At 37.7% G+C, this 24,876-nt stretch overlaps 1 protein-coding gene across 1 annotated transcript in view; it reads left to right on the top strand.

Annotated features, from left to right (window-relative positions):
* PIEZO2 (piezo type mechanosensitive ion channel component 2) overlaps nucleotides 1-24,876 on the top strand; it is a 311,014-nt gene that overhangs the window by 236,856 nt on the left and 49,282 nt on the right. Inside the window, exons 19-29 of the mRNA XM_082754254.1 lie at nucleotides 1,583-1,743; nucleotides 2,679-2,855; nucleotides 3,037-3,162; nucleotides 4,872-5,072; nucleotides 6,944-7,148; nucleotides 7,302-7,403; nucleotides 7,858-8,023; nucleotides 17,450-17,693; nucleotides 18,878-18,974; nucleotides 20,865-21,024; nucleotides 23,586-23,675. Of these exons, the coding sequence (XP_082610380.1) occupies nucleotides 1,583-1,743; nucleotides 2,679-2,855; nucleotides 3,037-3,162; nucleotides 4,872-5,072; nucleotides 6,944-7,148; nucleotides 7,302-7,403; nucleotides 7,858-8,023; nucleotides 17,450-17,693; nucleotides 18,878-18,974; nucleotides 20,865-21,024; nucleotides 23,586-23,675 (1,729 nt within the window). The remainder of the gene's footprint in view (nucleotides 1-1,582; nucleotides 1,744-2,678; nucleotides 2,856-3,036; nucleotides 3,163-4,871; nucleotides 5,073-6,943; nucleotides 7,149-7,301; nucleotides 7,404-7,857; nucleotides 8,024-17,449; nucleotides 17,694-18,877; nucleotides 18,975-20,864; nucleotides 21,025-23,585; nucleotides 23,676-24,876) is intronic.

Genomic DNA, 24,876 nt, shown 5'->3' on the forward strand with positions numbered 1-24,876 from the left:
ATCTTATCCTCTGTGCATGTGGTGTTTTGACATGCTAGACAGCGCTCATTAAAAGACCTCCTCTGCCCTGCTCCACTTCACTGGCACTGTCTGGAGATACCTTGCATGGTGGTAATGCTACAAATTGAAATAAATGCAATGAAAAAATGAGAGAGGACATCTATAATTCTAATTCTCTAAATACTTAAATGCACTCATCATGCTCATAAAATCACACATGTAGGATTAGAGTTCTCTTGCTAGCTTAATTTGTCAAGTTTAATTACATAATCATGCACGTACATCACTCGGTGTTTTTATTAGGATTTTCTAAGTTGTGCTTGGGGAAAAGGACAGGAAAAAAAAAGTATAATTTGGAATTTGCATGTCAGGTATTTTTAAAATCAGCTTTTTTTCCACAAGTGTGCATGTGTTTTCTCACATAAATATGTGCAGAGTAACCATCTTGGTTTGCTTTATAAGCAAAATAATTGGATGACTTGAAATATTTGCATACACAAGCTGGTAACTCTTTAATGTTTTTACCAGATTAAACAGTGACATGTTTTGGCCCCATTTTGAAATGTTTCCATCTCTGTTATTAGCTGTAAAAGTGTTCTTACAGTATGCAAAATCCTTCCTAATCTCCAAAATGCTTCTGAAACCTCTAGTACAGTGTGAAGTCGTTATATGTAGGAGACTGATGGAACAGTTTTCTAGCCAGTCCATAAGCAAAGAGAACACTGTTCAGTATATGTATTACTACATATTCATATGTAATAGACATTTCTTGTTTCCACATGTTTGGTCATGGGGGTATTATTTGGGAGGATGGCTTTTGTAGTAAAACATTGTCTGTGAAGGGATACATTCACCCAGTTTCAGGATCTCAACTTGCTAGAGCTCCCTTTTCAACTGAGAGAAATATTCAACTAGACTGCAATTTACCTTACCTGTTTTAGATATCTATCTTGGGATGCCACAAATCACACACTGGGAAGGTGTGCTTTCTCAAGGCAGTTTAGTTGACTGACATACAGCAGCTATAATATAGTTGTCTAAAGCCATGTGACAAGAACACTTGCCATAGTGTGCCTGAATTTCTCCCAGGCTGGCTGAAAAGCTTTCTGAATAATATTCTGTGCTTTCTGAAAACAGGCTGTGTCTGTATCTTCCAAATGTTAGATAAAATCCTATTCTTTCTGACCTGGATAAGGGCCAGGTCTGGAGAGTCCTAGAGCTAGTCACTTTGTGGTAATCCCTAAGCTTATGTCCAAAGACACTGGCAGAAAATGGGGCCCAAGCAGGGCTTTGCTACAGAGAAATAAAAGCAGAATTGGCAAGGGAAGCCACCACCAGCACTTGGTAGTGGGGAAGGCTTTCAGTGAATGTGGGTCAGAAGGGAAAACACCATAGCTGAATGGACCTCAACCATGTTTTATCTTAGCTAACAAATGAACCATACCTTTTACCCCCTTCATGTCTTACTCTAAGGCCTAGAAGAGCAGAAGTAGAAAGCTCGTTGTTCCCTGATGAAGCATTCCTTTTCATAAAGACCTTCTGTTTTTCTCCTCCCAATGGTTCTGCTTGGACATCTCTGCAGACCTAAGGAACAAGTGGCATCTGGTGATTGATCGCCTTACAGTGCTGTTTTTGAAATTCCTGGAGTATTTTCATAAGATGCAAGTCTTTGTGTGGTGGCTTTTGGAGTTGCACATCATCAAAATTGTCTCCTCTTACATCATCTGGGTCACAGTGAAAGAGGCAAGTAAACGCTTGCTGTCAAAATCTTAACCTTGGTGGAGGCTTGGGAGCTGCACAGTGGTACACCTGGTTGTAGGGAGATACCTTCCTTATGTCAGACCTCACTGAAGCTGTGGCATTCAGCTGGGCTTGTCAGCTGCTGGGGACCTGCCTTGAAATTGTCTCTCACAATGATATTGTTCCCGCTCAGATATTCTTATTCCTTCCCCTTTTTTTCCTAAATATTAAGGTTCAGTTAGTCTAGTAATCTGGACTCATGAGAAACATCTCCTTCCCTACACACTAGTAGTGTAAGGATGGAGAGTGTAGAAGAGGACTAGGAAGAAACACATAGGAAAATTACTTAAACTGGACCTGAAGAAACAGGAATATGGAACTGCATTTTTAAAAAAGGTGAGGACCACCATTAGCTGTGCCTTTGCTGTGGGCAGTGTAAGTTCTCCACCTGACATAGCCATTCCTTGAACAGTGTTGTAGGACCAGAGTCCTTAAACAGCAAAATAAAAATCCCTTTTCTCACAACTATCAGCAAAAAAGAGCTCAAGAAGATGAAAGCAAGTTCCACATACGCATGACTCTGTATCATCTTTTCTTTGTTTCATGTGTACTTAAGCAACAGAATCAACATTTGATTTGTTGTATTTGGCATCTGTTGTTTCTAGGGTGGATATGCAGTGTTGAGGGTCTAAGAGTATTCACACTATGTAGGAGATAACATTCTTGCGAAAATATTAAGTTTTCCATTCCTCACTTACCACTTTGTGTGTGCTATTGTGAATAGTGCTGTACATGTATTTTTTAAGTATTTTTCTGTTTTTCTGTGTCCCTTTGTTTTGAGTGATTTTTATTTTTAAATTATTATGGAACAGGTCAAACTTTCTCTGTTCTCTTGTTACTACATGTAATTTCTCTCCATCCTGTTTTTGTGTTTTCAGGTGTCTCTGTTTAACTTTGTGTTTTTAATTGCCTGGGCTCTTGCTTTGCCATATGCTCAGTTTCGCCCACTGGCATCAAGTATCTGCACTGTTTGGACATGTGTGATTATTGTCTGCAAAATGTTGTACCAGCTCACATCTATTGATCCCAGCACTTTTTCCAGTAACTGTACATTGGTGAGTATAGATGTACATTAAAAGGGTTTGGCTGCTGCTTTCGTAAATGAAGAGCAAAAAGAAGCATACTAAGTATTGAAAATTACAATTCACCTGATGTATTATTGTCAATTATCATTCCAACCCCAAACAGCCTTAAATAATTATTGTTTTTATATAAATCATTGCATTTTCTTTTTAGCCTGGAGAGAATGAAACAAAGGTTGATATAGAAGAACTCAAAACCTCAATCCTCTACAGTGGTCCAGTTGATCCTGCAGAGTGGGTTGGATTGAGGAAGTCTTATCCCCTGCTTGTGTACTTAAGGGTAACTTCTTTAACTATCTGTATTGAAATATTTTCTTATTTGTGATGAATTCAGTAATGTCTTTGAAATATATAGCACACAAAAAATAATGGAAGCTGTTTAAAATAGGGAAGTACAGAAGTACAGAGGGAAAGAAACAGCAGAAGGCCATATCTGTTACGTAGGTCATTTCCAGATGGGGTTCAGTACCAATTAAGACAATCTGCATGCAGAAGGATCACTTTCTGACTCTACTGTCTGTTAACAACACTCTAAGAAATGTGGTATTTAAGAGCTCTAAGTAATGAAAAGGTATATGGCTTTCAGGTATCACAGGACTGATGGGTCTACTTGGAGTAATTGCCTTGCATGACAGTATATGCTATACATGTAAGCAGTTAATTTTTATAAGTGCTTATTCCTTAGTCTCAGTTTAGAAAATGAAATAAGCTAAGTTAATAATTCATTCAGACACTAGTAAATTGATATCTTTTGTTTTTCTTCTTGTTTTCGATTGATGCCTGTGAACAATATTGTATTATTCCTATCTTGATTAAAAAACCCTACTTACAATAAATTTATCAATTCCCAGGGAAAACCTTGCACACTTCTATGTAATTTAAGGAATCTCCAAATTTTGTATACACAAAATTTAAAGCAGTCAGAAATCTATTAACTAATTAATAGCAGTCTTTGATCTAACAGCTGATTTATTCCTCTTTTTTTTTTTTTTTTTTTTCCCCTGAGAGTTTGCCTCTCTGTACTTTGTTTGTGCAGTCAATTTGTTAGGTGCCTCTGCCTTCACCAAATGTGCCACTGCCTCTCACTCCCTTAGACATGCATCTCTGTCAGTTAAGAATATATGTGGGGAGGTGCAATGGCTGACGTGAGTTCTGCATGGAGGGTGAAGTTGCCAAGTGGCAACTCTCCCAACAGCAGTGAGCAGCCCAGGGACAACAAACAGAAATAACTTATTGTAAAAATAAATAAACTAATTAAAAACATTACTGTCCCAAATATTTCTTGTGAATAGAAATCCAGAGATTGCCTCTTCGTCTTCATTTGTGGTTTCCTTGAGGAACTTTCTTCAGGTTTTAACCAACTTTTGGAGTTGGTTAATATTTCTCTTTAATTGAGCTGAAAACAGGTCTCCCTCCTGAGAGAGAAAACTGATCTCAGAGAAGCTAATGACTTTATTTCAGTCAGGCTGGCACTGGGACAGAAAGAGCCTTGCCTGAATGAAGACTGACAGATAGACTTATCATTGTTCATTTGAAAGAGTATCCAGGGTATATTTGCAGTACTGAGGGTCCTTGTGGTTTTAGGAAGTTAGTACTTGCCAGCTGAACCCCTGCAGCTGACTTTGTAGATGGTTGTATCCTCTATCTCCTCCAAAGCAAGCATGATATCTTAAGGGAAGCCATGAAACGTGAGAGGGAAAATAGTTGGGTCAATGCATTTTCAATTCCTTTCTACAACTAGTGTTCATTACAGTATTCTTAAAGAAATGTCTTATCTTCCAAATCTCAGTACAAAGTCCAGTAAGTGGTAGGAACCTCACTTTATTTCAATGTTAGTAGCTAAGAATAAGTTCCACTACATCCTGGAGTGTGGGAGCTCTCAAAGTTAATATCCATTTTAGCATTCATTGGTTGATGTTTATCAGAAAGTTTTATAGCTTTTTGTGGTTTTGTTTTTATTTAGTATTCTTCTGATTGTATCTCCTGTAGAACAACTTACTGATGCTGGCTATTCTGGCTTTTGAAGTTACAATTTACCGTCATCAAGAGTACTACAGATGTCGAAATAACCTTACTGTACCTGTGACTAAAACCATTTTCCACGATATTACAAGAGCACATCTGGATGATGGACTGGTAAACTGTGTCAAGTATTTCATAAACTACTTCTTCTACAAGTTTGGTTTGGAGGTAAATTGTAATATATTAATTTTCTTTAGACTGTTATTCCAAATGTTTTGGTTGTGTTATTTTTGGATACTAGCTTGAATTATGTTTGACAGTAGGATGCTTCTTAGTAATAACTTATGTCACATCAACAGTTACTCTCTGCTAGTAGTGGTTTTCAGTTTGATTTTATTTTTATGTCGTATTTGTTTTCTCTTTCTACTTGTTTTTCATTGACCTAGCCTTAACTGGTCATGTCTTAACTCACGAAAAGGTATGACAGGTGGGGCAAGGGACAGAAATGAAGAATACCCTCATATGAATGAACACACAGGGAACCAGGAACTGCAGGAACAGAAGGAAGAAGGAGCTGGCAGGCCATTGTCTACATTTAATAATTTCTGGACTTCTTTTACCTCTGGCTGCACAAACACATCCTTCTTTTTTATGCTTGTTGCTATAACTGCTAAAAGTCTACAGGAGCAAGAGCTCCAGCAAAGGTTATTGCCATTTTATGCAACATGTTTAAGACAAATTTCTTTCTCCAAATATCTTTACAGTAGACAAGAAATGCACAAAATGTAAGGAGAGGCAGGTACAAATTTAGTGAAGTGATTTTTTCTGAAGATCCATGACAAATCCTAAATATCTGGTTGTCGTCTTATTTTGTAGAAGATCTGCTTGTCTGCTTTGCCAGCAGCAATAGCCCAGATGGGGCTTAAGTTCAACTAATGTATTCCTTATATCTGGCACCAAAATCCCAGAACTGAAACTACCTTGAAGGCAAACTGTGCTGAACAGGCACCTCAAAAACAAAAAAATAAAAATTAGAATTGCTCTAATTCAGTTTTCCCAGCTCCTCTGCTTGTCTATAGACACACAAAATGTACTGTCAAAATTGTTTGTAGAACAAATAAACTGTTGTTTGTTTTTTTTTGTTGTTGTTTGTTTTGTTTTGTTTTTCAAAATGTTTAATGGCTATCTACAAAAAGTAACTGCTAAACTAATGCACCCCAAATCTAGTTAGAAGGATGTTCTTGACCTATGCATTAAAGACTACTGCCCTTTGGTCTTGATAAACAGAATAAACTGCTTATGGCCAGCCTGAGAGTTAAGAATGAAAGAAAGTTAAAATTAATCAGCAAGTTGTTTCCTTCAGGAAATAAATTTGACCTCATCTTAATCTGAGGAAAGAGGAGATCAAAATAGTGAAGTACATTGGATAAGTGATTCAATATGAATTATTCACCATGTCTGAAAACATGCTTCATGGCACTGAGTGAAGGATGTACTTTAAGTGGAGCCAGAGAACAGAAATGGTCTGGGATAAAGAGCCTTAAAAGGAATGGAGAACTAAAGTTGCCTTACAGCAATTGACTGGATTTGTCTATAGCCAACAGAAGTTATATTGTCTAAATCCCTTTTCTTTTCGTCTGGTTCCCACATGAGGATACACTTTAGTTGTTGTTATTCTTAATGGTTCCTTTTCTTTCTCACATCTGTAAGTGCTATCAAAATATATGGTTGTGTAATATGTGCTTTGCTTGGCAACAATTAAACATTTCACTTATAGGCTACTGTGAGAATGCTCTTTGCATTTCATATCTCTAGATATCACACAATGGAAACCCACTTTAGTGCTGTATTCTTGTAGCTGACACTCATAGAAGAGTATTGAAAATCTGGGCAGTTGGGGTGTGGTGGGATAAGTTGTTGGTGGACAGATACAAACTCTTTTAGCATGTTGGTTGGCAAAGGATACCTGCAGTCAGCCCCAGCATGTGTCCAAGCATTCTGTCAAAATCCCCAGAATAGTTTATCTGCTAAATTGAATTGCTAAATTGATTAGCCATCAGGTTGCAAATGTTCCTTATTTTTCTTTTCTTCCTTCACAGACCTGTTTTCTTCTATCGGTTAATGTAATTGGTCAACGAATGGATTTTTATGCAATGATTCATGCCTTCTGGTTGATTGCTGTATTGTATCGACGTAGAAGAAAAGCCATTGCAGAAATCTGGCCAAAGTATTGCTGTTTTCTGGCATGCATCATTACATTCCAGTACTTCCTTTGTATTGGCATTCCACCTGCTCCTTGTAAAGGTAAGTACGCTTACCTTTTATGGACAATTACTGTTGCTTGCTTTTACAGAAAAGTGCTGGGAAATTGATAAGTATTCACAACTATTCAGAAGAAAAGGGTGAAGTAATTGTTGTAAAGTACTGATTGCATTTCTACGTGCTTTTGTCATATAGACTATCCATGGAGAAGTGGTAATGCCAACTTCAACTCAAACATCATAAAGTGGTTATACTTTCCAGACTTCATTGTGAGACCAAACCCTGTCTTCCTTGTCTGTAAGTATTTTAGCACATAGCTGAGAAGTGTTTACGTGTCTTTTGCTTAAAACATCTGCACAGTGTAATTTGAAGCCAGGCTTTTATTTACTCTCCAGCAGCAAGCTGACATATTCTGTGGGAAATTGAATACAAAGTGTGGCTTTGTGTGTAGCAGAAAAATTCAACAAATTAGTTATTTCTTCATCTGTTTTTCAATATCCTATTTTTAATAAAGAAGTATCAAAAAGTTCTAATTTCTTTTTTCAGAAAAATCATAGAAGATGACAGGTAAAAAATCAAATACATTAATAAATGTCAAATCACTGTTAAATGCATTGAAAATCAGTCTTGGATAATCAAAGCATGGGAAAACTACATTATAGCATGGTAATTGTATTATAGCATATCACCACCACTCCCTACACCTCAGTTAATGACGGAATTTTTCCTTGCAACCACTGCTTTCTCCTAGATGATTTCATGTTGCTGCTGTGTGCATCTTTACAAAGGCAAACGTTTGAGGATGAAAATAAAGCTGCTGTACGAATCATGGCTGGAGACAATGTGGAAATTTGTATGAATCTTGAGGCAGCATCTTTCAGCCAGCATAATCCTGTTCCTGACTTCATTTACTGCCGGTAAAAACTGAATCTTAAACACTTGGAAAATACAGTGCTTCATTTTTGTGAAGTTCTCTAGTGTGAAAGTAACTCTCACAGCTACCAATTTTACTTGAAATTTATACACATATGTGTTCCCAACTCATAACATGCCTTTTACTGCTTTATGAGATGTAAGACAGCTTCTGAGTAATCAGCTTCTGCTTTAGAAAAAGGCAGGTGGAAACAGTCTCAAGAGCCTTCCTAACACTGCTGATTGGTCTAAGTGCTCCCCAAAGAGATGTTCAGTGATAAATTTGCCTGAAAGCGCATATTCCCTCCATGAATGCCCTGTGAGACAGTGTTTGTGGTCAATTTCAGCACTCCTGTGGCTTCCCCAAAAAACACATACATATTAGCAAGAACCAATTGTTGTCTGAACTTGCCCATGTATGTGCTTAATTACACTAAGTCATCACTCATGTCTTGCGGAGATGTCTACGAGCAAAATGATACACTAAAATAGGAAAATGTCCTTTGTGCTATTTCATCTAAGTAGTAAAAAAAATTAAAAGTGACTTTAAAAAGGCAAGTGGCTTGACTTTCTGTTCCTCAGCATTGTATGTAATGTTATTTAAAAAGGTGAATAATATGAAGGGAGTGTGGGGGGGTGAAGAGCCTGAGAGAGTCTCTTATCCCCAGGCTTCAAACAGTGGAGGCATTCCGATGTGATCACTTCACAGATTAGCTCAGCGCTTCTGAGTTGTGCTGGGCATAATATTAATTGAAGGTCTCTCTGACAGGTTGATGCAGTGTTACAGGAATAAATGGGAGGAATAAGATCTGTTAGCTACTGCTTTGTTTAGACTAGGTGTTTGTTTTGAAATGTATGTTAACAGATGTGTGAGTGTGAAAGGAATAACAAAATTTGAAATAATGTCTAGTGAAGTCTCCCTTACGCTTATAAATTTGTATTTCTGTTACCAGAGAAGTGCTATCACCAAAATCCCTTCTCAAGATCTTAAGATGATACTGCTGTTTCTCTTAGAAATGATGGCCAAATGTGTTTTGAAATAACTTTAAAGAGGAGACAATGGAAGTACTTTCAGTTGACTCAACTTATCCAGAGATTTATAGTCACTTCTGGGTGTAGGGTAAAAAGTTCTCCCTCTTGAGTATTTCCAGCCTCCACAGTGGACCCCATGCTCTAGACCCACTAACATAAACGGAGTGAGAGAAGTCATAACCTCTTTTCAAAATACGCCATCAAGTGGAGATGTTTTCCAAGAGACATCTGCCAAATAGAGCTTGGTCATAAGATCTCTTCAAAATACTCCATCAAGATGGGATGCTTTCCAAGAGACATCTGCCAAATAGGGTTTGCTCAAGAGGAATGAGTAGGGGGATTGGCTGAGTTATTCTTATTGCCACTGTGGTGGTGTCCACAAAACAAAAGCTATTTCAGCAGTTGCATCAGACACTCTGATATGCTTGGTCTCCTTGGTCCCTTGGTCACTGGCAAAGACCCTTGCTGATAATGTGATTTCTCAAAGAAAGAAGAGATAGATCTTTTTTTCCCATCTTAATCTAGGAAAAAAAAAAAAAGTTGTGAAAAAAAGAATCATTATCAGTGACACCATATCTGGAGGCTATCTTCAGAAGGGAAAGGGGGTCAAGAAAATGACTGTTTTTTAAACAGTGTAGTTTGGCATCTTTTCAAAGTTCCCTGGCATCTGATAGGTATTTCTAGTCATCTGTAGAAGATATTCCCAAATGGCCAAGCATGAAAAGTTTGAAGCACAAAGGATGTTCTTTGAAGATTTTGGATGGGAATCAGAGTTAGATTTATAATGGAAGGCAAAGTCCAAGGTGAATTGGCCTGCTGCCTCTCCACAATCCTTTAGGTTAAGTTCTGTCTTTTGATTCATTTGCATGGCATGCCTCAGCTTGAAGCCATTGGTGGCTTTATATGTATTGAAACACACTAATTAGCATGTGTTGAGAAAATAGACTGTGTATACATGATACACATATGTATTATGCAGCCATTTAATTGGGAATTTGCACCTTGTGTCTAGAAGTGATATTGTTGGTGGAAAATAACCAAATCAACAACAACAACAACAAAGAATTCATAGTGGTGAGCTGTACAGATAACCCATGATCACTCTATGCTTGTTTCAGACAAATACAGAAATCTGTGTGACTGTTTCCTGCGATAGCTTTATGTTGTGTGAATAGAATGAAAAGAACAAGGTGGGGAAAGAAACAGAACAGGGACATTTTTGTTGAAAATTCCATCAAATGAATAGAGAACACATTTCAGGAACAGAGGAAATTCCTGTTTATGATATCCTTTTTGTAGATGCCGGGGTAGGTATGTTATAAAGTTTTTTCTTCTGAATTTGAAGTGTAAGCTTCCTGGAACTGTAATGGGAACATACTTGTAGAATGTGTAGACAGGTATAAACAGACCTTCCTTTAGTATGATCTGCATAATAGATCTTCTCTGCCTGATGGGATCTTTCCTTTAGTGTCCCATTCAATGCCTTCATTACAATGCGGATTTTTCCCAGGCTTTAAATGGTGTTATTTTCAAGTGATCGCACTGTCCAATGCCTAATTTGCCTCAAAGAAGTGACAGAGAATGGCTGGACAGTCTCTTAAGATGACTTTGAATCTTTTATTAGAGATTATAAATCTTTTAAAAGAAGGACTCTCAAGCTCTGGAGAATGGACTGAAGATATACCTCAGAAGAAGATGCATGTATCTGGCCTATATTCAAGACAATTTGGAACTAAAAGGGCTTTATCTAAAAATGTTTCTTTCACGTTGATGGAGACATTTCAGAATGATCTAAATATTTTTTATCAGGGACAGCAACCTTGTTTTAAAGCTTATCCAAGCATGTTAAATGAAAAATGGCATTCATCCAAAAGTCAGTCAGAAAGATCCAGACAGATAAGTGAAGACAACCTGGTTATGAATAAGTTACAAAGCATCAGAAACATAGTGCTTAGTATTCATGTGTTTTCTGAGAAGCCCAATGTGTATTTACTGCTAAGGAAAAGAAGTGGCACTTGAAGACTGAAGCACTCTTCTGATGTGTCTGATTCCTTGAGAAGGTGCCAGTTTGTTCTAATAGACATGGCTAAAAAGCTTCTAACTGCAATATAAACAGTGGCAGGAAAAAATAATGTTTCCAAATGCTTAATTTTCTTCTTTCCGGAGAAATACTTGAGCTCAAAAATGATAAATACAGTCTAAGGAAGAGATTTCCTGAAATTTTCTTGTTTTTCCACCCCCAGATTTCTCAGGGGATATGTGCATAAACCCAAGGGAGAGCAAAACTGAAAGGCTTTGAAACAGAAATAAAAGCGAATAATAGAAGTAGGAGCTTTTAAAATGAAACAGAATTTGAAGTGACTTCATGGAGGATAATCCTTTCCCACAGTCTCTAATGCCAGAAAATCCTCATTTCAGTTCTCAAGCAGTTTTCCAATGTTCTCCTAGACATTGACAGGAAAATAATTTGGGATTGCAATCTACTTTTTGCCTCCTGAGAGCAGAAAGAATATTAACAGTCAGTCATTGAACAGTCCCTCCTGGGAACCATCATCAGGTGAGTCAGAGAAATTCTCTCAAAGGCAGCTGTAATACCTTTTTTGGAACTACAGTTCTAACTCAGGTTAGTGAAAAAGGATCTGCAAAACATCATTTTAGGCTTCCCATCGTATTTGTATAAAGCAAATAAACATTTCATTGCTAATAAAATGGCCTTAAATAACACAGCTTTGGATTTGTGGATTTTTAAAGAAAATAGAATCATGAAGGAAGGACTTCATTGATAAGAGAATGGGAGTAAGAAAATAACAGTCCTAAGTCTTACAGGATCTATCCACAACACTAAATCCAAAGAAGTCCATTAAAATAATAGAGCTAATTTTCAGAAGTTTTGATGTAGCTATTGGAAAAGGGAAAATCAGTGAACCTGACTTCTGGAGATTGAAATGGAGCTACAGAGAAAGGCTGTGGGAATAGCTGCTTGGTGATAAATTAGCAGTGTTGAGATCAGAAGGGGAAACACTGTGATGTAGGATCCAGGTGCAAAGAATGTAAGGAATAGGAGATAAGGAAGAGGGGAGAGAGAGAAGAAATTGGAAGAACAGAGGTAAAGAGACAGCTATGTAAACACATAGGAGTAACATGCCTGAAGGAGAGGGAGAGGCTAGTCATCAGAAGAGGGCTGTGGGAAGAGCCCTGGGGTTATATAGAGGTAGTGATCCACACTCAAAGCAAAACAGGTAGCTGTTAAGGGACCACAATGAAATGACCCAACAAGAGCTCCTCCAGAATGAAGAAACATTGACCTATGTCAATGTAACAGGACAGTATTGTCTCATCAGTGTGTAAACAGAAAAGTGCGTTCTTTCCCTAAACTTCAAAGTGCTGACTTGAGGGCAACCTGGTCTAATGGGTGGCATCACTGCCTGTGGCAGAGGGGTTGGAACTAGATGATCTTTGAGGTCCCTTCCAGCCCAGGCCATTCTATGATTCTGTGATTATACAATTCTGTGATTCTATGATTATCAGCTGCAGCATCAGTGCCTTGGGGGGCCTGCAGGCAAAGGTAGTGATCCACTACTACACTGGACTGGCCACAGCCAAACACATTATTGAGCCTGCTGGGAACACAACTACACCTAGAGCAATCTTTTTTTGCAACAGGCTGGATTGCATTACAGTTAACAAGTAATTCCTGTGGAAATAAAATACTGAAGTGATCATAAGACTAATAAAGCTTTAGTAAATAAAAGCAGATAATTTGGTACAGACAGCCATCTTTTAAAAAAGTTTTGGTGGATGACAAAAAAGTTGGTACAGACAGCCAAAAAAAAGTTGGTACAGACAGCCAACTTTTAAAAAAGTTTTGGTGGATGGATAGAATGAACTTCGGATTTTCTCTTCCTTGTTTTTGAACAAGATCATAGAATCATAGAATGCCTTGGAGTGGAAGGGACCTTGAAGATCACTTAGTTCCAACTCCCCTGCCATGGGCGGGCATATCTCCCACTTGATCAGGTTGCCCAGGGCCTTGTCTAACCTGATCTTTAACACCTCCAAGGATGGGACATCCACAACCTCTCTGGGCAACCTATTGTAGTGCCTCACCACTCCAGAGTAAAGAATTTCCTCCTAACCTCTAATCTAAATCTCCCCTCTTTTAGTTTAAAACCTTCTCCTTTGTCCTCTTGTTATCTGATCTAGCAAAGAGTTGTTCTCCATCTTTTTTATAAGACCACTTAAAGTACTGAAAAGCTGCAATGAGGTTGCCCCAGAGCCTTCTCTTCTTCAGGCTGAACAGTCCCAGCTCTCTCATCCTTTCTTCATAGGAGAGGTGCTTCAGCCCCTTTATCATCCTTGTGGCCCTCTGGACGCCGTCTAACAGCCCCACATCCATCTTGTGCTGGGGGCTCCAGACCTGGACACAGGACTCAAGATGAGGCCTCATGAGGTCAGAGCAGAGGGGCACAATCACTTTCCTTGCCCTGTTGGCCACTCTTCTGTTGATGCAGATGAGGATGCAGTTGGCCTTCTGGCACACTGCTGGCTCATGTTGTGCTTTTCGTCCACCAGAACCCCCAAGTCCTTCTCTGCAGAGCTGGTCTCGGTGAGTTCTTCTCTCAGTCTCTGCTCATTTCTGGGATTGCCGCAACCCAGGTGCAGCACCTGGCACTTGGACTTGTTGAACCTCATTAGGTTCATGTGGGCCCACTTCTCCAGCCAATCCAGGTCCCTTTGGATGGCATCCATTCCATCTGTTGTATCAACTGCACCCCTCAGCTTGGTGTCATCTACAAACGTGCTGAGGGTGCACTTGATCCCACTGTCAGTGTCATTTATAAAGATATTAAATAGCACTGGTCCCAGGACAAACTCCTGAGGGACACCACTCGTCACCAAGCCTCCACTTGGACATAAAGCCATCAATCACCACTCTCTGGGTGTGACCTTCACATCCACTGAATGGTCCACCCATCAAAACCATATCTCCCCTGTTTGGAGACCAGGACGTCATGTGGGACTGTGCCAAAGGCCTTAGAGAAGTCCAGGTAGATGACATCAGTTGGTCTTCCTTTGTTAACTGATGCAGTCACTAGAGTGACAGAGTCATCTAGAATATAAGTGAATTCTGCTAATGACACTGTTGGCCAATTAGTATTTCTCATATTTTGTTTGTCTTTCAAGATTCTTCTGCATATTTTCTAATTCAGAAGTTATTGTGCTATCAAAAGCCATGCTCTGATGTTCTTGGTACTCTGGTATAGTGGCTAATCTCCCCCTGAAGTGTAAATGTATTCCTGGCTTCCATCTGCACACTCCTGCTTTTACTGTTGTTTCACCCTTGAATTCATCACACCAGCAATGAGTTGTTTCATAGGCTGTATAGTCATTAATTAGTCCTTCCTTCTGTCTCCCACAAAATGAGTTTAAATACACTTGCTTCTTTAAATAAATTTAAAGAGCTAGAGCCAAAGACAGCAGTACACAGCTGAGGGGATGAAGGGGAGTGGGACTGTTCCCTTAGGATTCAGCTGTCTCACAGATTTTCTAGGTGTGTTCAAATGCCACATCCTGAGGGTGGCTTCTCCTCTATGACACTGGAAGTGTATTTAAAAACTGCTTAGAAAATGAGGTTTGGAAGATTTACACAGCATTAAAGTAATTATCTTTGCGGTCTACGGTGAATGCGTAAAATTACAGTATATGCTATCCAAGATTAAAAATTTTCTGATGTGAAAAAGTTTAAAAAAAAAAAAAAAGTTAAGGCTCCTGACTGACTCTGTGTTTGTGCAGGGTCTTCTTAGCTGTTGGGGTAATCTTGTACTTCAGTCTCTCACTGTTGCATTATAATCTCCAGAGCAAGGAACTGAAACTCTTCATTTCCTAACTTTCTGATTTTGGAAGATTTGCATCTAAGAATGCATCATACAGCTTGAGAGGCAATATACTGAGAACCGCCTCCCATCTCCAAAACATATCTTTATTACTTCTCTTCTGCCCCCCATACCCAAAACATATCTTTATTCCTTCTCTTAAAGCATTTGATCTACCTATGTTATTGTAAATATTTAAGGAAAATTAAAACGATGTTTGGAAAATGACTCCGCACTATAACAGAAAAATACAGGCATCTGGGGGTATTACAATAGAAAGAAATATAATTTGGGGAATATTTTCATGTATGTGAGATTATTCAGGTACATGAGTTCAGGTATTTGAGGTTCTGCCCACTGCTCTCTGTGCAGCATCAGTTGGCATTGTTCTTGGGCCAGCACAGATGTATCTGAGATAGTCAGTTATGTCCATAATGTAGGTATACCCTGAATGACTTTTTCAAACACCATTTTTGTAAGAAGACAACCTGAACGTGGAATCTTTCATGTGGTTGGTCTTGCTTGTAATTGTGTATTGCTTAAAATGAGAAAGATTTACATCTCTAAGAAATACATCATACAGTTGTATTGTTTCCTGCCTTGTGAGAATCTTTCCTTTTCATCCTGTTTTGTTTTGGTGTACTGATGTCTAACGCTATTACGTTTAATGTATATTTTGAAAACGAGAAGAGCAGTTGTATTTAGTATTTTAGATGACTGCTAAGAATGTAATGGACTATCAACATTATAGTGAAAAAACAAACAAACAAAAAAAAACACTAAATTATTGCATTCCTTTTTATATTCTCTCTAATTTCTGTATGTTTTAATCTGAGAGTGGTATTCACTGTTGCACTGTGATTCAACCAAATGACGTGTGAATGTTGGAATATTTGGATCCAGACAAATTCATGTTGTCTTTTCAGAATCAGAATTCATATTTGTTGAAGAGCATTAAAATATTCTTGCATATTTGATCAATTCAGTTTTGTCTGGGACATTTTTCAACAGATGTTGATGTACTTCTTTGGTAGCAAAGGAGAAGATTTCTGAAATACTGCAATTGTTAAAATGGTTTCAGGAAGGTGATTTCTTCCTAGCCATCCATCACATAAGTATTATTAACGAAACACCAAATATTAAGATTCTGTTGTTGTTGTTGTTGTTGTTTTTTCCTAGAGAAAAACAGTGAGAGCACCATTTTGAGTGAAGTTTGAGTTCCTGAAGATCTGTTCAACTGTTATCTTCTGTGTCTTTATTTTCCTAGTGTGTATAGATTATTTGATAATGTTTTATCACCCCAAACCCAGCAGCATTTCTGAAGCCATGAAATTTTTAGCCTTCACAGGCATTAGTTGATAAATTTCTTTAACGTTTGTGGGAAATAAACACAGAGGAGCTTTCTCATTACCTTTCATTAAATGCCTCTCCAGTTAGCTTCGGCAAGCTAAATGTATAATACATACATATAAATGTAGGACTATAAATACACACACCCAGAAACTTCTAAGCCTGAGAACATTAAGCAGCATGGGCCTTTTTATGTGGCTTCATCTACTGCATTTAGCTCATTTACTCCTTACATGGTTTGGCTTAGGTATATGTGTACTCCCATCGTGCTGTCTCCCTGCCTGGTTTCCTGACAAATCCAGTTTCACAGCCTTGGTGAACAGACCCTGAAAACATAGTACATCTGGAATCAAAACACTAAATGGGTGGAAAACAAGAATTTGTTGGGTTTGCAGTGTTTAACTATATGTAGTATTTGGTATTGCCTTTGGCAGATATTCTTATTTGAAAGCTCACTGAGTCAATATTAAGTCAAGATTTTGATGAATCTGAAAAAAAATACTAAATTGTTTCTCACTCTTTCCCATTGTGGGCCAGGCTGATTTCAGATAGTTCTGTCTTGCAGCTTCCTGGCAAACATCTCAGTAAATTCTAGCACATTTATATTCTGTAGGAGCTTTTTTACTCCTCAAAACTTTTTCAGTTGATCTCCACTGGAGAAAGGTATTTTTAGCAGCTGTCTTTGAAAGGTAGGCTTTAACCAGGCTGAATTCCCTAGAATTTATAAATACAGAACTGTTTGCAGTGAAGTACTGTAGCTGGCTTTTGAAGATAGATTTGCTTTAGTACTACCCACACTTCTTAAAGGATTATTTTAGATAGCTTTTAAATTGCAGAAGTGGCATTGACAGGTAATATCACTCTATCATTAAGTTTGGTGAGAATATATTTTTCCCCCTTTTATGATACAAGGCTTGATCCTGTGTGGTGCAAGGTGCCCTGACTGGGTGCATGCAGCAAGGTGCTTATGCACATGAATGAGCTACAATTGAGTATATGAGCCAGCCAGATCCACTGACCTTGGCATTAATTCTATGCATATGCCCAAATGCTGACGTGGGGTGCGAATGCTCTGCTGTCTGTTTGTAGCTACAAGTAGCGACCAGTCGCATAAATAGTGGAAATTTATCATTGTCCTCAAGAAATGGTAATTTTTTCTCCTTCTTTTACTTCCAGGTCCTACTTAGACATGTATAAGGTGATAATATTTAGTTACCTCTTCTGGTTTGTGCTTACTATAATCTTCATAACGGGAACCACAAGGATCAGCATATTCTGTATGGGCTACTTGGTAGCCTGCTTTTATTTCCTTCTCTTTGGTGGAGATTTGCTGCTGAAACCCATCAGGAGTATTCTGCGTTACTGGGACTGGCTGATTGCATACAATGTTTTTGTGATCACCATGAAGAACATCCTCTCAGTAAGTAGCTGCTGCATTTCTGCTGCCCTGAGCACTTTTGTGGCTTCATTGGAATTATGCACAGTGCACTGAATGGTCATTAGAAATCCTTTTCAGGACCACAGCCTTTTGCTAGTGCAAAGCAGGCTCCATTTTAAAGCAGAAACTGCAAGTGTATATCCAGAGAATGCTAATGCATATACATTATAGGAAAATGTGCATACTTGTTTCAGTCTGGCTCTGAGAAAGCTCACAAGCTATTTTCAAAGGATCAGATTCTGAATACTTTGTCTTTTTAAGTTGTTCCTTAGAAGTCTGTGAAAGTTTCGGTGGGGTGAGAAATGAGTTAAAAGTGCAAGATCAGTTACACCATCAATAAATAGTGCACATTCAATTAAACCTTTTATTTTAAACTAGAATTTTCAAGCCTAGTACTAGATGTAGTTGTGTGACTACAAAATTACAAGCTGCATTCTGTTTTCCTTTAGAACTATTGTGAGCTTCAGGGGAAAACAGACACATTTTATAATAGAATGTTAAACACTTCTGTGAAGTATTAAAGGTTTTCTTACATTAATTAACCATTTAGAACAGATTCTTGCAGTGGCACTAATAGGTGATTGAGACAAGGCAGTACTTAAAACTTTATGAAAGATAAATTTAGATTTATTCCTGGCAATTGCCTTTTAGCTTTGAACATTTAAGTGCTGGACTGAAAAGAGCAGACATTTTTCTTTTTACATTTATATAAGTCACTGTACTGAAATAAAATTGATTTATGGGTGGTTTGAATTTGCAAACGTTCTAAATGCTCACATATGTGCTTCATTTTATGCTTGGGAATTCAGTGGGGCCATGTGTATGTTAAGTTAAGCTTGTCCGTGTATGTTTGCAAGTTTAACTCAGTGATTTATAAAAGTTGCTTAGCCGTCACACTGCATCACATGCCAGACATATCACTTTCTCTGCAAAAACACAAGCAAAACCTATATACCTGCTATCTCCTGGATAATCAAAAGAACTAATTCTTGCTATGTGATATGTGTTACTGCTAAAGACACTTACATCTAATCTGTTTTACTAATGGGATGCAATTCAGCCAATGACAGTAATAATATTCTCAAGTAATTTAAGGAGATGCAATACTTTTCTTATCTTTATTTCTTCTACGTCTTGTTATATGAAACTGTTCTTTTACTTTACAGATAGGAGCCTGTGGCTACATTGAGTCATTAGTTAAGAATAGTTGCTGGTTGATTCAGGCATTTAGCTTGGCTTGTACAGTTAAAGGCTACCGTATCCGTAAGTATAGCCTGTTTTTCTTTGTAATTTCCTAAAGCTTAAGGAACACCTTCAAAATCTCCTACCATATTTAAAATGTGCCCTCTCTTGACATAATACATAATACCTTGTGCAAATATCTTACATGAGTTCAGTTAATAGAGTTTGGTCATATATGGACTAGCAAGACAAGGTATTGAAAATATTTCCTAGAAAAAAGGGAGATACACAGAGAACTATTAACACCCCCACTCACATACACACAAACTGTGTTTGCTGTAAATGTACAATATGGTGACATGGGAGCTTAACACAGTTTCATGGTATCTGCAGTTCATGTGATAATTGGGTTTATGGTTTTGCCATACAAATTGAGGTCAGTTACTAGCTCACCACCACTGCACAGAGACGGCACCTTTTCTTAGCTGTAAAGTCCCACTCCTTGCTGTGCAGCAGGTCTTGTGTTCAGCTCCTCAAAACCACTTCAACTCACTGAAATTGCAGGAGGCTAATCCAGCGTAAAAGTTGTAATTTTTTTGCAGGCACAATGACCTCAGGTAATTTTTTATGATTATTCTCAAGTTGGTAGTGATAACAGGGTTGGAGTGGGTAGCATGAGTCAATGGAGGCAACAGAAGGGAGGGAGGTAGGAAGGACGTATGGGGAGTGAGACCCTTTACCTCTCAGTGGGCTATAAATTTGGCTCCACTTTGTCCTGGCACCCTGTGCTGACAATTTAAAAATACTTTTTTTTTTTTTTTTTGGTGGAATTTAAAACAGAACTACTGTTTGATTTCATTGAAGCTGCAGTAGAGTTCTGAATTCCTATTTCAAAAATCCTCACGTCTGATCCTAATAGATAAGTGGACAATAGAGGTAAAGGAAATACCAAGAATCAAATTCACAAGTTAAATGGTGCCCAGTGGTTCTTGTATTATCCAAAACTTTTGGAGCAGGATCAGAAACTTAGACATGGCTTTCTGATTCCCCAGGGGATGGGCATAGCACGCTTAGAAACAGTTGGAGCTCAAACTTCCAGGTCTGGTATGCTGGCTTGCTTAACTGTAAAGCCAGCTTTGAGTCGGAGTTTCTCCCTTGAGTCCTCTCCATTCTGTAGGGCAGTGTAGACCATTTAGTTTATAGTCTAGCTCCACAAAACCCAGTTTTAATTTTTGAGTATTCCCAAAAGAACTGTCTTTAGAGAATAAAGAAAGAAAGAAAGAAAGGAAGAAATAGCCAACGCCAAAATTTATATGCAGGAGGAATGGGATTTCCTCTCTGTCTTTTTCCTCCTATCCCAAAGGAAGCAGTTTTGTGGTTTCAAGTATTTTTTTTCTCTTCTGCAATGGAAACACCAAGGATTCCTGTGAACTGAGATGTGGAGGGGGAAAAGAAAAATATTAGGTGGTAGTAGTCAATTAAAAAATTATTTTGACAAAAATAACACACTTCCTTTTCATGTTGATATTGTTCTTAGTAGAAAAAAGAGACAGTCATTTTGAGATTAAAAAAAATAATAATAAATTTCGTTCTAAAATGTGCTGAAATCAAATATTTCAAGTTAACCAAAAATACTTCTTTCCTTAAACTTTTTTCTTTTTTTTTTTTTTTTTTTTAACCAAGAGCTTATTAGAACAGGGTGAATTTGCTTGAAAATTCTTCAGTTATGATGAATTCTCAGTTTTCATAGGATATCAAATTGTTGGAAGCTTTCCAATTAGCTGTACAAGAAAATATACTTCAGATGGAAGTATATGTCAGTTTTCTTAAGAAAAATGAAATTAAAGTTCCTCAATTCAAGTCAATTTAAAGGCTTTATTTAAAGTCATTTTAAAGGCATTATTTAAGTGATTAAGCATTGCAAAAAATACTTATTTCAGTAGTTCTTATGCTGATGGTTTCTTCTTCCAGCAACCAGCAATGTAGATTGTAAACTGCCTAGTGGAGAAGCAGGAATCATCTGGGACAGTATATGTTTTGCTTTCCTGCTGTTGCAAAGAAGAGTCTTCATGAGTTACTACTTCCTTCACGTGGTTGCAGATATAAAAGCTTCTCAGATCCTAGCATCAAGGTAACATAAAGTTAAAAAAAAATAAATTAAACAGATTATTAGTACTCCCATTACTACTGTACTTGTTTGTTTATGATATGTATTACCAATAAAGTCCTGTTAAATAACATTAATTTAAACAATCCATGCTAAATTAATAATTGCAAATCCAACTCTGACACAGCACACACAAGAAAACAAATTAACGGAGAATCCGATAGAAATTAAACCTACCAAACACCATCTGCTGCTCCCATAGCCTTCATTAAAAGCTGGGAAAGTTGATGTGTGTTGCAGCAGTCTCTCAGCATCAGTATGTATGAGAGCAAATGCCAGAGTTTCTAAGCCTTGGAAAAAAAAAAATATTTTGAGATCAGAGTATGACACAACGTACTTTGAAAACTGCATCTCCAAAAAATGTCACATCAGGAAAAATACAGAAAAATTATGACATCTGGTTCATGAAGACTCCAAGTGTCAATCACTGAACTCCAACCTGGTGTAGCAAGAATTGTTACTCTGAGCCTGTTAGACTTTTCTGCAAGCATCCACTCACAGCTATCACAAGAACAACCATTCTTTGTTTGTTTGTTTAATAAAAAGGCAGGTCTGGAATGAAATTACTACTGATTCCAGTAAGATTTCTAAGGAATTACTTTGTTTACAATTGGATTAAAAGTATTATGGCAATAATACTTTTTTTGGCACTACCCCCCAGAAAAAAAAAAATATATATATATGCACATCAATTTCCATCCATGTTTGAGGGCAAATTTGACTTGCATGTCCTTAAAAGCTGTCTTTTTTTATCTTCCTCTTATTCCCTCTCGAGTGATTCATTTAAAAAAGAGACATGTTGAAATACCCATACTGACCAAAATTCATTGCTGTGAACAGAGCTACCTAAAGATCTATGCCTTAGTCCTATGTTGCCTCTCTCAGATTTTTGCTTTGGGATGAATTTCAGTGCTAATGCCAAAGACTATGGGATACTGCCATTTTGTAGCTTTTTGTGTGTGTGTTGTGTGTGATGTCGAGTTGGACTCAATGATCCTTGTGGGTCCAACTCAGATATTCTATGATTCTATGATTTTATGTTCTCAGTGAATATAACACAAAGCGAAGTCATGAGTGTCAAAATGCCTCCTAAATTGGAAAGTTTCTTCCAGAAGGAAAGAGCAGACTAATTTAAATGACAGTGCACTGGGTTGAAAGAAACATGTTTGGTTTCTACTTTGAACTTTGTGTCTTTTGGTGTCGCACTGAACATACCCAGCTTTCAGTTCTCCAGAAGCAAAAGTGGAGACATACTGGCCTATGTCAGAAGCTTTGTAAAGATAAATGTATTAATGACCAGGAAGTACTGAGACATTACAGGAAGGAGGGTCATATAAACACAGAGATGTTATTAATTTTTTTAGCTGACTGCATGCCTTGCTAAAATCCAAGCTGAGAATTTATTTGGACTATGGAGAAGGTCATATTTGGATTCAGACAATATAGTTTGAGCCTGTAATCCAGTTGAAGTTAATATTGGAAATACAAAGTCCTTACCCTAATAATATTAAATTGTGATTCAAACAGTAGTGACAAGGCTCTGGTTTCAGTTTTCAACAGTCTATAAGAATTCAGGGGTGATCGAGCTGCTAAGGAGAACATGTCATCCCTTGTGGTACTTTACCATACTTTTGGATAAAAATGATTGCCAGTGTTGATTGTATTCCTCTGAGGGAAAAAAAAAAAAAAATGTTATTGTGGTTATCTTGCATATTACATGGAAGGACCAAAAATCTCACGGAAAAGGTGGTGAAAAATTATGTAGGACTAGACTTCTGATGATCTTATTGAATCCTCCCTCCCCACCCCCCCCAAAAAAAAATAATAATAAAAAGAAGATGGATTTGAATCTATTCTATTTCTCTGAGTGAGTCTTTGAAACTCTTTGAGAGCTCCTGAATGAATAGTGAAGAATGGTTTAGACACACAGTCTGTATATACAAATTATTGAGTCAACTGCATATTTCTAATGAAATGGAGTTATAAGTCATTCTTTTGGCACACCAGAAACCTGCTGAAGGATTTGTGCCATCAAATTGAAAGCAAAGTAATGTTCAGAGGGTAAAAGTGAAGCTGAAATGGTCCTGGATAAAGGCAAAAGTCTTGAGGTGGCCTTCGCTCAAAGCTTCCTGGGGACTGAGGTAAAGGGGCAAGATGATTACAATGCTGAAATAAGTATAAAGACCAAATCCTGGAATTGTGCAAGAATTTCTAATTCAGTCTTGAATCCATCCATGTTCTACATTCTTCAGACTGGAAACTTAAATCTCTCATCAGTGGCTAGAGGAACTTTTACGCTGAGTAGGGATCACAGTGTTTGACACAGCTCTTGAAATAATTAACTCTAAGCAGATCAGTATTCTGTATTCATTGATTAGTTCTTTCCAGCCTTGGATTGACTTTGTTTGATTAAACACTATACAGAGAGAACAGAGTTCTCCGATTAGCTGGCATACAGGAAAATTTGGAAACACATACATGTTGCTCTCCTTCTTTCCTTTCTTCCACCTATGTTTCTGCTGCAGGGGTGCTGAGCTTTTCCAGGCTACGATTGTCAAGGCTGTAAAGGCAAGAATTGAAGAGGAAAAAAAATCAATGGATCAACTGAAAAGACAGTATGTATTTATATATACACACGCATACACATTTTGTATACATTTTTCATGGATTCTTGGCATTTATCTAGCACTTTATTTTATAGAAACGTTGATTAGGTTTTTGATGTATGTTTTTGCAACTACAGAAATGGTGCTCTATGCACTTGGAGGTCTTAGGTATTTCAGTATCACACAGTTTTAGAGTCATCTTTTCTAGAAAGACATGTACTGCATAATCTAAACATTCATTTAAAAGCAGAATCACATTTCCAGGACCAAAGGTTGCAAGGTTGACATAAAAAAATCAGTCTGAAATGTATTGATGCATCTACTCCTCAGTGAGCCTGGAATTATAATGGAAACAGATGTTTTATATAAAGAGAGAAGATATGAACATCACTGCTCATTCTGAAGGCTCTTCTAAACCTTAGAAATCTAATGATGACAAGTTAACAAGATCAGCATTTAAGTGTTCCACACTTGAGTATCATAGCAATGTGACCATATAGTCTTCTCTTTATGAGATGGTTTATGATATTACATGCTATATTTTTTATTTTCTGGTAGAGGTCCAGTTCACTTTGTGGTTTTGGTTATCCTATTTTGTGCGGCATGAATGCATGCAATGTGAGGAAACGTGAAAAACAAGTAATCTTTCTTTCTTTCCTTCTTTTTCCTTCTTTTTCTTTCCTCTTTTTCTTTCTTTCCTCTTTCTTTTCCTTCCTTCCTTCCTTCCTGCCTTCCTTCCTGCCTTCCTTCCTGCCTTCCTTCCTTCCTTCCCCTCTCCTTCTTTCTCTTCTGTTTTCTCTCCTTCTTTCTCTTTCTCTCTCCCCTCTTCCTCCCCCTTCTTTCCCCTCTCTCTTTCTCTCTCTCCCTCTCATCTCTCTCATCTCTCTCTCTCTCTCTCTCGTGTCTTTGTCTTTTTCTCTCTTTCTCTTTCTTTCACTTCTAGTCAAGTAGTTGTGTTGAAATCACTTATAACTGTTGTGTTTGTGTTTTGTGTGTTGTTTGTTTTTTTTTTTTTTTTACTGTTGCCTGTCAAAATGTGAAAAACTTAAAAAGGTTAAAAGGCTAGATCATGTTAACTGTTTACAGGGTTGCAAGAAGGAGAAATGAAGGTTTTCCTGCATCTGAAATGAAAATTAAACCAGTTAAAGTGAATCAGTTGAAGATACAGCACAACTAGTGCAGGATTGAGTGGCCTGTTTCATGTTCGTGA

This window comes from Aythya marila (genome assembly GCF_965140915.1).
Source record: "Aythya marila genome assembly, chromosome: 2".
Lineage (NCBI taxonomy): Eukaryota > Metazoa > Chordata > Aves > Anseriformes > Anatidae > Aythya > Aythya marila.